The 13,399-nt window shown below is 37.2% G+C and overlaps 1 protein-coding gene across 9 annotated transcripts in view; it reads right to left on the bottom strand.

The window, feature by feature from the left end:
• LOC109034958 (uncharacterized) overlaps positions 1–13,399 on the bottom strand; it is a 73,208-nt gene that overhangs the window by 27,104 nt on the left and 32,705 nt on the right. For 7 of the 9 annotated variants that reach the window (XM_072303776.1, XM_019048390.2, XM_019048396.2 and 4 more), the window contains 12 exons: positions 11,185–11,302; positions 10,188–10,327; positions 8,898–9,345; positions 7,755–8,216; positions 6,648–6,761; positions 5,979–6,282; positions 5,006–5,445; positions 3,961–4,214; positions 3,316–3,393; positions 2,264–2,471; positions 1,631–1,921; positions 238–425 (listed from right to left, as the gene is read on the bottom strand). In XM_072303776.1, the coding sequence (XP_072159877.1) occupies positions 238–425; positions 1,631–1,921; positions 2,264–2,471; positions 3,316–3,393; positions 3,961–4,214; positions 5,006–5,445; positions 5,979–6,282; positions 6,648–6,761; positions 7,755–8,216; positions 8,898–9,345; positions 10,188–10,327; positions 11,185–11,302 (3,045 nt within the window). The remainder of the gene's footprint in view (positions 1–237; positions 426–1,630; positions 1,922–2,263; positions 2,472–3,315; positions 3,394–3,960; positions 4,215–5,005; positions 5,446–5,978; positions 6,283–6,647; positions 6,762–7,754; positions 8,217–8,897; positions 9,346–10,187; positions 10,328–11,184; positions 11,303–13,399) is intronic. The other 2 variants (XM_019048392.2, XM_019048397.2) reach the window with 1 other exon arrangement.

Raw genomic sequence — 13,399 nt, 5'->3', positions numbered from 1 at the left:
GAATACAGTGCACACCATAGGTCAAACTTAGGGCTTGTGAGGGGCTGATAACTGTTTCATTATGGAGTGGTAGATTTTTTAACATAGTATTCTGAAAGAAAAATTTTGTAACCGGAGCTGTTTGAATTTGTCTGTATTCCAAGATTTTGGAGGAACAGAATGCGTTTACATTTTGTATGATTTCATTGACTTAGTGATTCAATTTCAGAAGAAAATTCAAACAGAGATCCCACTTACCTTCTTCTTCTTGCGGAGTTTCTGCACTTCAGTATCATAATACTTCTGTTGCTGAGTGTAAATATTATTTTGCTCATTCAGCCACCGTTCGTATAAAATTTGTGCTTGTCTGTCTTGGTCAGTGACAATTACATCAGGGGGAACGGGTGGTGCAGTCAAAACAGGTGCATTGAATGAAGGCACTCGAGCTGGTCGAAAACAGAAATCAAAATGGAATATTATAAAATGAAATAAAAATTTGAAGAAAATTATCAAGACCAATTCATAAATAGTGGGACTGTTGCAAAATTCAGTTAGAGAAAACGAAGAGGTATCACCAGTAGAAAATGGCTTAAAAATCAAGACAAGCACATTGGGAAAGTCTGAAATACACTCCTACTTCACAATTTATAGGAGAAAAATGTTTTTTTTTTTAGTTTCCTGCTTCAAAAAACAATACTGTAACACAGGTGAACAGTAAAATTCATAAAATGAGTCCTTCCATCCAAACCCTATCGCACTAGGATGCTACACAATATTCAACATGGCTGACACCTCTGGGCGCAAATCGTCAGTAAGCACCATGGTCTTTGTCAAGGCAAGGAAAAAGTAAATAAAAACACTGATAAAATCCTGTCTCGTCATGTGTGTTCTAGCGGGTTGGCATCAGCCACGTTGAATATTGTAGAACATTTCAGTGCGCAAGGGTTGAATGGAACGACTTGTCTTACGCGTTCTTGACCTGTGCTGTAGTGTGGTTTTTGAGCGGGAAGTTTAAAAAAATGCATAATTCTTACGCAGATTGTGAGGTAAGGAATGTAGTTTAGACTTTCAGATACGCTCATCATAACTTTGGAGCCATTTTTTATAAGATATAAGGCTTCTTTTTGCTTTAGCTTAACTTAACAACAAGTCCATACTCAAATTTTGTCACAAGGTTGACTTTTGCCTCATAAGGCTGCTTGGTGCTTTTCACCTTACAAAGTTGTTTTTCAAACCGATTGCGGTGAACGCACGGGTCGTAAGACAGGATGTTGGAGTTTTTTAGCCAACGTGCGTAAAAATTTCAGCTTAAAGCTGAAATCTCATTAGAGAGGGAAAAAGCTCACACAGAAGTACAATTTTCCCTCAGAGAGATATGCTGTTTGGAGCAACACTAGTTACGTCCATTCAGGAAGGCAACTGCAGACGCGTTTCAGCCTTGTTGGGCCATCCAAAAAAAGTTGTTTCTCATGTGAGATTTTACATCACGCATGAATTTTCCCTGAATGTAAAAACTTCCTTTGATTAAAATAGGACGAAAGAAAGAAAAACAAAAGGAATGACTAAACCAGCTTCTCATATTAATATTCTTTGATTATTATAAATAGTCAACACAAGAAAAGAAGAAAGGCTGAAAATATTCAAATCTTACGAGGTTCAGAAGGCACGGAAGGTTGAGGTTGACGAATGAGATGAGGTTGCTGAGGAGTTTGCTGAGCCGGCCACTGGGGCCTCGGAAAGGGTGGTCTCAGATTTCCACCCGTCTGAATATTAGTTTGGATATTCCCTTGCAGATTCCCTTGCATACTTCCTTGCAGATTCCCTTGTATACTTCCTTGTAAATTCCCTTGGATGTTCCCTTGAAGGTTTGTTTGCATAGCTCCTTGCATATTGGCACCAACAGGAGCCGGAGTTAGGCTAGGTGTAGGTAACATTCCTTGAGCTGCAAAATAAATTTCAAATGTTAGAACTGACCCGCAATAGACAATAATAAAGGGTAACAAAATGAACAATGAATCTTATTCTGTGTTCCAAATTATTGGCAAATATTTGGCAACAAATCAGGTGGGACCACATAATACAGATAATTAAGTGAATAATGTCGGTCCCTTGATAATTAATTTAGATTAAAGAAGTAGACAGTTCTAATTTTTAGAGCCACTGATGAAGTATCTTGTATGTCAGTAAATAAGACAACACTTTTACTAAAATGTTAGTTTCTAAACTGAAATTGCTAATTTTTAAACTCATGAATTCAACGCTGGTGACATGAGAAGTGACTTACCATTCATAACACGAGGGGGTGAAGATGACACTGTGTTGGCAACCGAACTGAGGACATCAGCCCGCAATCGTTCGAAATCTGCATCGCTCAACAAAGGAGACGAGGAGGAGGCAACAGAGACAGCTGCAACAGCGTTAGGGTTTCCTTGCTGTTTCTCTTGTTCCCGCTTTTCTTGTTCCAATAGTTCCTCCAGAAGCAAGGGCTGCTCCTATTAGGACATAATGAAAAATGAGTGTTATCAGACCACCATGCTTCAAAAACATGACAATTGTGTAAGAGCAGAAACAGTAAATGACAGGCATCCGTCTCAAATCAATAAAAATGACAAATCTGATTCTGTTGTTTCAAGATAGATAAAAATATTTAAGTTAAAGGTTGGAAACAGGTATAATATTATGACTGGATCATCAAAAAATCTGACAACTTGTGGACAGAACATGTCAATTTATAATTTTTGAGAACGTGGGATTTATTTTGATTCCCTATCTGATTTTGGAGAGTTGAAGTTATAAAAATACCAAGGCCCCAAGGAAGTTAATACTTTTTGGTGGATAAGATCACTTTCTTAAGACCTAGGTTGTACAAGCAGGACAGCCATTAATTTACGATCCATCCGTGAGTCTATTAAAGTGAGGATTGTTGGAAATTCAATATTTGATTTAACTACTAATAAACTGACTGACAAATTGTTTGATCAAATTGAACTATTCTGCTGTAAATTATGACTGACTAACTGATGCAGATCTAGAATTAAAAGACGTGGCCAAGCAGCTTGATGATCAAAGGTTCTCTGTAAATTCTAAGGCTTGGATGGGTGACATTGTTATTAAAGTGAACTCTTGAATTTTAGGGACACGTTTCTTACTTATTCTAAAATTTCTTTGTTTCATGTTCTGTGAACTACAAAATTTCATTTTTTCCTCTGATTTATTTCCATGCCTGACATGCCAAAGTACACTTGATGATAGAATAAATGCAAACTTTAGTAATTTTTTGTGCGATAAAAGAAAAGAAAAGAAAAAATAAAATGGTTGCCTACAGCTTGTCCTTACCTGAGTACTTCTTACCTGTAGCAACAGAGGCCTTCTTTGGGGTGGTTGCATCATGTTTTGAGGTGCTACAGTTCTCACCTATTTCGCAACAAATAAACAAAAACTATTAAAAACGGAATGTTTCATCTGTTGTCAAAAAGAAATACTCAATCCATTAGAAGAGAGAACAATACATTTTTATCAAATTCTTCAGATTTTAAGTAAGTTCAAATTCTCAAGATGCTAACAAAAATTTAATGATACTTAAGTACCTGCAGAACACTTTGCGTTCTTTACCCTGTGACACGTTTCCTTGGATTTCGAAATTCCTTGACTTTTTTGTGACTTTTCAATGTTTCTTTTTTCAGTCATAATTTCTCATGAAAATGCTTTTCACAAACAAATTTCAGCATCAAGTCTCTTGAATTTGAAAAAATTCAAAATTCAAGAACTTACAGGCAAAAGTTCTAATTTTTATTGAAAGAGTGTGCAAGGGCAGTAGAAAATATCATATTTTTTTTGTCTAGAAGAAGGAGTTTGAAGGTTCTGCAGCAAAATTATTGGACTATTTCAAGTTTTCAAAGACACTTCAACAACCTGTCACCCTATTATTGTAGGATTAAGAAGATCTAACATAATAATTAAAATAATCCTAGAATAACTTACCCCTGGAATCTGTTGCGGGAGCTGCGGTTGCTGAGGTTGAATTGCACCCGGGTACGGAGGCGGAGGTCCTGGATACGGAGGGGGCGGAAGTGACGGAGGAGGAGCTAACTGCCGAGCAGCCACTAGCTGTCCTCCAGCGGCAGTCAGTATTTGACCGTTGCTGGTAACTATTTGTCCATTTGCTGTCACAGCTCTACCACTTTGTTGTAACCGCTGTATTGCTAGGTGCCTTTGTTGCTGCTGTGCAGCTGTCACTAAAACCGAAAGCAAATTTCACTGATTATTGTTCTGTAAAAATAACTATGAGAAAGTTGACAAAGAAGTAACACTTCTAAGCCTGTGTATTAGGTTGAAATGAACCACCGGACAAGATAAGAATTTAAACATCGAGACATGTTTCTTATTCAAAATGTCACACATAACTCGATTTGTGCATCGAAAGTTACTGAAATCAACTCCTAGCCGGGAGATCAACGTTTTTATTAAGCATTGGTTATGAAAAATTTGAATTTCCAACTTACAAGAAAAACCATGCATGAAAAATACCATGCATTTGAGGAACCTAGCATGTGTGACGCCTGAGTTATCTTCGAATTACGCACAGCTGTGCGGAAACTGGTAGTGAACTGAATATGAGAATTAAACGGCTAGAATAAGAATTGGTGTAGTGAGTGCAACATCACTTTCTTTTCTTAATCACTCATGACTATTATTTTGTCAGAGGTATTACTGATGGCAATTGGAAAGTAGCTGTTGAAAGACTACTTCTGCAGCAAAGCTCTAGCTCCTCAGGGATGAACGCTATGTATTCAGAGGGAGCCATCAATGAGCTCCCAGTTTGCTACCGTTAAAAATCATTATTTCTCCTTTTTGTATTAAAATTTACTTATGACTTAAAAGAATTGCTAAATCTTCCTGGTTTTCCAGGGCTTCCAGATTTTCTCAGGATTCAAAATTCTACACTTTCGCTACCCATGAGACTTGCGATTTTTATAACAGTGAACAAAGAAAAAGAAAATGTTTTAAAAGAATATAAGATACTTACGTGCAGATATTTGCTGGAGCCTGGGCCCAGCTGACTGCTGGTTCATGTTTGAGGTCGGGAAGACACCAGGATAACTTACAGACACATTTCCAGAGGCTTTGACAATCGGCAACAGTGATGGGGCATTCTGTTGATTTTGTGGCACCTGCTGGTGGGTCTGGGGCAACTGTTGCTGCTGACCCACAAGCTGCGGTTGCTGGAGTAAACTTGGTTGCTGCTGTTGCTGTTGCGGCTGCTGCTGTGGCTGTTGTTGCTGACTAGATGGGTCCATCGGTGATTGCTGCGACTGACTAGGAAATGAATTGGAATTGTCGCTGCCAACCGTGGCCAAAGGTTTGTCATCCTGATTTCCGAGGGCTGAGGGGTCGTTCACCATTTCCGATGAATTTGGTTTCAGAGCATCGATCTGTCCCATTTCTTTGTCCGACTCCATTGGATCCCTAAAAATAGTGACAACAGATTTAGCACAAGAAAGGGGAGAACTCTTGTAAAAAAGTGAAATTTCACTGGCAGATGGCTAGTTATTATGTTGACACTTATAAGGAGGTACAACCTACTTGCATCATCAATTAAAAAGAATACTATTAGCATTAGGTCTATGAAAAAAACAAAACAAAAAAAAAAAAACCCCTGTGGTTTCCTCCCAGTCAGACTGTAATTCCTGTACTTTTAACACAATTTTATAAAGAGTTTAAGTTATGAAAAGTTATTTAGTAAGTTCATTCTTAACAGTTTTTTTCTTTCTCCTGAAATTTTCAAGTGTCACTCAAGGTCAAAAGTTCAGTGAAATTCCACATTTTCCTGATTTCACCAATGAAATCCATGACTCTGGATGCTAAAATTGTCCTTACTGGTTTTTTCTGGTGTTGCCAAAACAAAGTGCTGACCATGTTTGCAAAAATTCCTTGATATTAAGGAAAAAATTTTTAATTGGCATACTGGGAAATAATAGACATGAAAAGTAGAAAATTACCTTGCTGAGTTCCTTTTATCTGTTTTATGTTGTTCATCAGCTTCAATTTCATCTAAGATGTTTGCTTTCTCGCACCCAGTTAAACTGTCAAGCTCAGGATCCGCATATTCGAGGATGTTGAAGTCATCTCCACCCATCTCGGCAAGGAGCTCGTCATCATCCTCTACGAGATCATTTAAGATTGCACTGACTGCCTCTGCCTCTGTCATACCTGTCACAGTACTACTTTGTCCGACACCTTCTTCCCGCTCCTTTTCCAGTTCTGCAGTCACGCTGTCTGGAATTTCACTTGTTTCATGGGATTCTAGGGAAAAAAATGCAGTTCGGTACTTACACGGATTGCACTATGCGCTTACTAAATGCAAACACAAATTACCACTAAAGTTTAAAATATTTACAGTTACATTCTTCCTACTAAAAAACTGTTTTCATGCTATATTAGTCACTATTAAACGCTGGTCAAACTTGTTTCAACTTAGTGGGTAGAAGATGAACTATAATGATAAGTGATCATTTTTGCCACAGTGATTTTAAGGGCCCTATGAGGGAAATCTACCACTCATTAGGAGCCACCTAAACTCAAGCAGAAGATACCGAAAACTAAAAGGACTGTTTTCTTAATTAGTAACTCACTAGACGTTAAAATTTTCATTTCTGAATAATACTTACGATTACTAGACGGATGGCTGAGGATTTGATTGTTAGGTCCGCTCTGAGACACTAAATTCCTATCTCCTGCATTTTCTCCAGGTTTGCGAATCATAAGGTTAGGATTGTTGGGGTCTGAAAATAGAAGATTTTTTTTTTTAAAAAACTGAACTGAAAAAAATCTTATCTTTTTAAATTTTAAACAATTTTCATCGGAATTAATGATGACTACTTCAATAAACAATCCTGATAAGAGACTTCATTGGTCAGGAACTAAATTGAAATGGGCCACCCAGAAAAGGACTGAACTGGAATGAAACATCTTTGTGTTTTCTTAAAAATCTTACTTGGAAATCGATTCACAGCATGGAAAGTTGGGAGTATTGTTCGATGATGCCCACAATATTTTCCTGACCACAGCAAATGTTTGCTCACTTCCTGAACTATGGATGGAGCGACTTTTTGGAGAGGGGTAGGGAAAGCCAGTCTGTTATGAGTGACCCACATGAGGATGAGAGTCCGAGGAGTGACTACAGTAAGAATGACGAGTCAGATGCCGGCTTGTTAGGATAATTAGTATGTTGTTAGATTTATTAATTTCGAAAGCAGTGTTTGTTGCTAATTGTACTCTTTCATTTCACAAAAAAAGAATGCAACCTATTCAAGTCAGCTCTAAAGGCCTTCAAACTGGTTGTAGTGGATGCAAGGCTCGTAAGACACTATGTTGGAGTTTGTTGCCAACGTACATTAAAAATTCAGCATAAAGCTGAAAACCTCAACACAGAGGGAAAAAGTGTTGAAGTGTGAAAAAGAACGAGGAAAGAGTGAAAAAAAAAAACTAGTGTTGCACCAAACAGCATATCTTTTTGAGGGAAAACTGTGCTCATACGAGCTTTTTCCGTCAGTATTGAGACTTTCAGCTTCATGCTGAATTTTTAACGCATGTTGTCAACATACTGTCTAAAAACCCCTTGAAATAAAGTCTCAAAACAGTTTGCATCTTATCTAAGCGTGTAAATTACTTACAGATGCCTACAATGGCTTCGTTTGATTAATTTGAACAGGACCATTTAACTTACCATTAAATGAGAAAAAAATACTTTAATACGTTAAAATACTTTAACTTACCATTAAATTGCACAGCTTGTTGATGCTGATTCAACTGATTGACCGGATAAGAATCAACAGGAGCGCGAAGAACGTTTTGCGGATTATTTAGCCTCGCTGCATTAGCCAGCTGATTGATGTTTATGGTCTGCTGTTGCTGCGCAGGGAATCCTATGGTTCGCTGGAGACGAGGATCCAGTATTCGCTGCTGCTGCAAGAGCGGAGATCTTTGCATGAGTAACTGCTGTTGCTGTGGTGTCAATAACCGCTGCTGCTGCATTACAGGTCGATTGATAACAGTGCCCGGAGGTAAAGGTTGTCGGAAAGGCTGTGAGTACATGGTGTTCACACCAGAAACAGTGATCTGTTCTAGTTGGGATTTTTGTGCTTCTATACCGGAGATGATGTTTTGTTGTTGTGGTTGCTGCTGTTGATGTTGCGGCTGTTGTTGAGTTTGTTGCACTTGTTGTTGACCTTGATTGTCTGGGGGGAAAAAAAAACATTCATCCTTAGCTGATATACTGTAATGACGTAATACCACCCAAATGAAAGATTACACTCAGGATGGCTACAAACATGCTTTCAGTTTTGATCAATCCTTTTGCCAACTTGTTATATAAATTAAATAAGTGCCTGCTCTTTGAAAAAAACTGAGGACTTTTAGGTGCCATTTCAACACATTTTCAGCTTCAGTTTTTCAAAAATTTGTTCTGTAAGCTCTGGGTCGACAAGATTTTAAAAAATGTCCACAAAACTTATGAATTTTCAACTTAGAAAATAAGTATTTCTTGCTGGTTTTTCTGACTATTTTGAAATTGTCGGAATCCTGCACACACCATAGAAAAAGTTTCAAAATCATGCTGGAGACTGATATTACATTTTTCTAATTTTGAAAATCTTAAGAAGAATAGAACTGAGCAGTTCCTTCAGAAATCAAAGAATAAATTGCTAAACTTAAGAGGAAAGCTCTCAGCGATACAAACCTTCCATTGACGGACTTCTTCTTTTAGTATCCTCAGGTAGAAACTCAACCACTCCCTTCTCACCACAATAAAATGAGAGTGGTGAGTGAGCGTTACACTCAAGATAGAGAAGATGGAAACGGCAGTGACTATTCTCAAACAACTGAATCAAATTGTTCTAAGAAATCAAAGATCAACTCACCTTGCCCCCAAACGCTTTGTTGCATAATGTTTGAGTCGATGATGTTCGAAGAAGAATCAATCTTCTTGAATTGCTGTTGTCGCTGCAGAAGGTCATGGAGCTGTTGGTTGACATTCTGACCATTAGTATGCTGAAGTGGTGCTGACGCTGTACTGAACACTGTATTTTGAAACGGCTGCTTGAACTGTCCGGAGGGAAGAGACACTACAGGGTTCTGATTGAACATCTCCGAAGAGGGAGCGCGGACTGGAGCTGCAGGTGGGCTGAAAATATCATCTTGAGACGCAGAAACAGCTGGAGGACGTGGAAACGTTCCTTGAAACGCAGATGGTGATTGCTGAGGGCTGACAACACGCTTTGTCATTTGTGGAGATTGCGGTGGTGCATAGGGAGAACGTTGCTGCTGCATCATGTTGGGAGAGGTGAGCGATGGATGATGACCAGCGTCCTTTAAAGGAAATTAATATGAAGTTAGCATGAAAAGAGTCTTACAAAGGTTTGAGGATAGGTTAATAGTCCTGGTCTCAGAATCATATTTGGAGAATTGAATCTTATTCATTGACAAAAAAACTATTAAAGTTGACCGAGCAGCGCATATGGACATCCAAAATTATACCCTCCATATTTTTGCTGTCAGATAAAGCATACATGTTTCATACTGGAGATGATGCATGGCTATGTGATATGAAGCAATGTCGTTAAAGACGTATACTTGTTTAATGTGATGAAAGCAGGTGCTGTTCTGCCCTCAGGGATCTCCAATCAGTCGCGATCTCCAAGACGTTAAGAGCCTATGACGCTGAATATCTTTCAATAAATTAACTAACTAACTATTTTTCAAACATGTTTGCGTGTTTGTGGCAATGAAAGAGTTGATGTGGATTGATTAATTTGCAAATTGTTGAACATTCAAAATTGTACAAAAAATAAGGTAACAAAAATGTTTTGTTCCAATGAAACCAGCTATTAATACAAGAAGGGAAAAATTATCATCTAAAAATGTGTCCTGTTGGCCATGCTTTTCATTTTAGTGTTGATTAGTAATGCTCCTAAAATTAGAGACACTGGGAGCTAAATTGTTGTTTTACAAATGAAGTAAGAGGATATTAAAAATAATTAGACTGTTGCAATGGATTAATCCGGAGGGGAGAGAGGGGTAGCTAACTTAAATGTATTTAGAAAAAAGAGGACGATGAACAAAAATTACCCGTAGAGAGTATACTCATCAATCAGAAAAAATGTGTTATCAAGGGCTGGTATGTAACTGCGATTCAAGAGTTAAATTGTTACCTGATTGGTAGCCACTTGAAGTTGAGAGGTTAGCTGCGGTGAGACCATTGCATCTGGACTAGGTTGTGGTGGTTGCTGGAACTGAATTAGGTTACTACTGGCATCAATTCCAAGGGGTCGATGAACAACCCTTTGTAATCCTAAAAGTTGAAAAAAGAAAAAAAAAGAAATATTATACAATTTCTAGAGGAGGGGGCGGGGGATACAAAAATTGAGAATAGATGCGAGAATTCAACCGTCAACAGTGGACTGATGTACCATCACATCTTCCATTTTCTCCCGATCTAATTTCTTCATTTTCCAAATACCCGAGTTCAGAATTCTAGATTTCCATGATATTTCCTAATCTTTAGTCAATGCTTCCACTTCAATTTTTTCCATTTAACTATGCTAACTTTGTTAAACTATGGAAAAAATTTCCACTTCTAGAAATTACAATTGAGGCAAAGGGCAATCAGAAGTTGTTCGGACTCTCTCAAATCGCTGAAGTTTCTTTAACCGACGCATTACTAGCAACATTCCCTGACTTTTCTAAAAAATTCCTAACCCCCCCAGGTTGCCATAAAGTCCCTGGATTTTCAGGTTTCAAACTGCAAAAAACCGTGTCTGCTATCAGGATGTCTACTAAAACAGGCTGGTCAAAAATAAGTACTTTTACAGTATAGTCTCGAGAAATGCAGTACCTCCTCCAACAGAAAAATTCCGTACTTTTTCCGTACCTCCATTTGACGAAATTAGAAAAATTTCAAAAATTTGAAATTGCAACAAAAATGGCAAAAAATTTAAAAAAAGTATGGACCTTTTTGCGGCATTTCCGCACCTTCTCAGTACTTTCAGACCGTCCTAAAAAATCAGTACTATTTCCGGACTTTCCAGAAATTCCGGACTTGTAGACAACCTGGCTGTTGTTTTGAAAAATGCAATTTTTCCTGAAGAGGATGGAGTAATTGTTCACATATTCATTAAAAAAAAAAAAAAAAAAAAAAAAAGAAATTACCTTGGTTTCGCTGATCTTGAGATGACTGCTGTTGTTGTCGAAGAGCTTGGAGCTGCTTCCATTGTCTCTCTTGCTCGGCTTCTTTGGTTTTTTGGCTTGCAATCAACTTATCTTGTTCCTGGGAAAGAAAATGATTCAGTTAGAAATAAATTCACGATTAATACGGATGAATCGCTAAATTCTTATTTATATGCATGAGTACTTTTTCAAATCAAGAAATTAGGTTATCAATGGAGATCCTTGTCAGAGATAAAATTATTACTTTTTTTCCTTTTACTGTGCATTCTGAAAGTAACTGCGGCCCTGGGTGAAAGAGGAGCACTTCTTGGTAGCAAATTTTCAGAATCTTTGACACTCATTTCGAATTTATTCCATAGAATATTAAGATATCATGGAGAATATTCAGTAAAAACAACGAAATCCATGCATTCACTTTCTGATGATGAATGAAATACTAGCAAATATTCTGAAACATGGCAACCAAGAAATGCTCATGAAGCACCCACCGCCTCAATTTAAGCTAATAAAGAGCCTAAAACGTGATAAAATGGTTAAATGCGAACGGAATTTTTTATCTGAAAAAATGTTGAAGAGTAAAAAGAATAATTGCTTAAGATCTTTTGAAATAAAGGATTTTTCAGTGAAACATGAAAAAACTAAGAATTCTCCACTTGCAAGCTGAAGGGATGTTGGAGATATTGCTACTGACGTAGGCAAAAAGTGATCTGTTTTAAATTTCGTTATTTAAAATTCAATTTTCAGAAGTTTAAAATCAGAAGAGAACACTTACAGCTAACTAAACACACTTTGTAAAAGTAAGTTTTAGTGAAACTATTACGAGAGAGATGCAAGCAAGTTGTTGAATCAATAATTAGAGATCATAAAACTGTAGTAACGAATTAATAAGATCCAAGTCAAACACTAACAGAACAATGAAGAAGTAAGACATCAATTTAGAACAAATTTTGACCAGAAAAATTAATATTTCAGTTATTTCATGAGTTCTGCCAAGGGCAAGCCCATAGCTTCTCAGAAGAGAGCAATATGAATGAGTAGGAACATGCAGAAAATGCCGAGATGAAACAAGATTAACGAAAAACCAACACTGGAAATGAAAAAAAAAATTCTGAGGGGTAAAAAAAGAAAAGATGCACTATTAACCCTTTCATTACCAGCTTAAATTCTATGTCCGCATACTCCACAACAGAAATTGGTTGTCACAAAATACATTGGAGCGCACTGTCAGGAAAAGTCTACAGTTGTAATTTAGATTCTCCTCAAAAGATGGAGCTATAAATGTGAATAACTTTCGAGTACCTTTTGAGAAGCGGTTGCTGAGTAATGGTAGAATCGTTGTGGGAAGGATACAGTTTTGCTCAACGTAGATGCTGCTTTTGTGGTAATAAAAGGGTTAAAACCCCTAGGTAACTTTACGTTCCCAAAAGAGGAAGATTCAAATAAACTATAAAACTGTAACGCTGTATGTAAATCAAAAAGAAAAACTAAAAGTAATCAAGGACGATTAGTCATTCTCGAATTATTTAAAATATAGTAGGTACAAAATACCTACACCTAAAGCCTAGATGCATTAAAAAACAGAATTTCTGGAGGAAAAAGATCAGAGAAGAGAAAGTATGCAATATTGGAAAAATTGAACAAATGAAAAATATTTGGCTTGAAAGTAAGAGACAGAAATGGAAAAACTTCGCTGGAATGAATGTAAGTTGTCTTCAAGTACAAAGACTACACGGCACACTGAAATGCATAAAGAGACCTATATACCTCAGGCTCTATAATTCAGGTACCTAAAAGATGATAAATTTTGAATAAAACTTAAGAGCTACCGAGTAAGCTGAATTTTTTAATTAGCCAAAAAAACGGGGAAATTTAACACAGCCTGCAAGTTTCATGGGGTCTCTCTGCAGTAAAATTTCTCGTTAAGATATGTATTTTGAATACATTTCCATACCGCAAGAATAGGAAAACACAGCTTGAATACAGCTTGAAAAAAAAGCACGAGTACAGCTGAGAAGGTAAATTAGTGATAGGTTTTGAAATTTTAAAAAGCTAATTTCTCATTGGACTCATCACTTGTTTCGTCTGATAATGAGTGTTAAAGTAAAAAATGATTTATCAAATTAGAATTTTTTGGTTATGGTATTAAGATCTTTACAATCTCCTACAAAGGTTGCACACACGCAAAATTGCAATGGAT

Source organism: Bemisia tabaci, chromosome 8 (genome assembly GCF_918797505.1).
Source record: "Bemisia tabaci chromosome 8, PGI_BMITA_v3".
Taxonomy (NCBI): domain Eukaryota; kingdom Metazoa; phylum Arthropoda; class Insecta; order Hemiptera; family Aleyrodidae; genus Bemisia; species Bemisia tabaci.
This window is presented reverse-complemented; position numbering and strand designations above follow the sequence as displayed.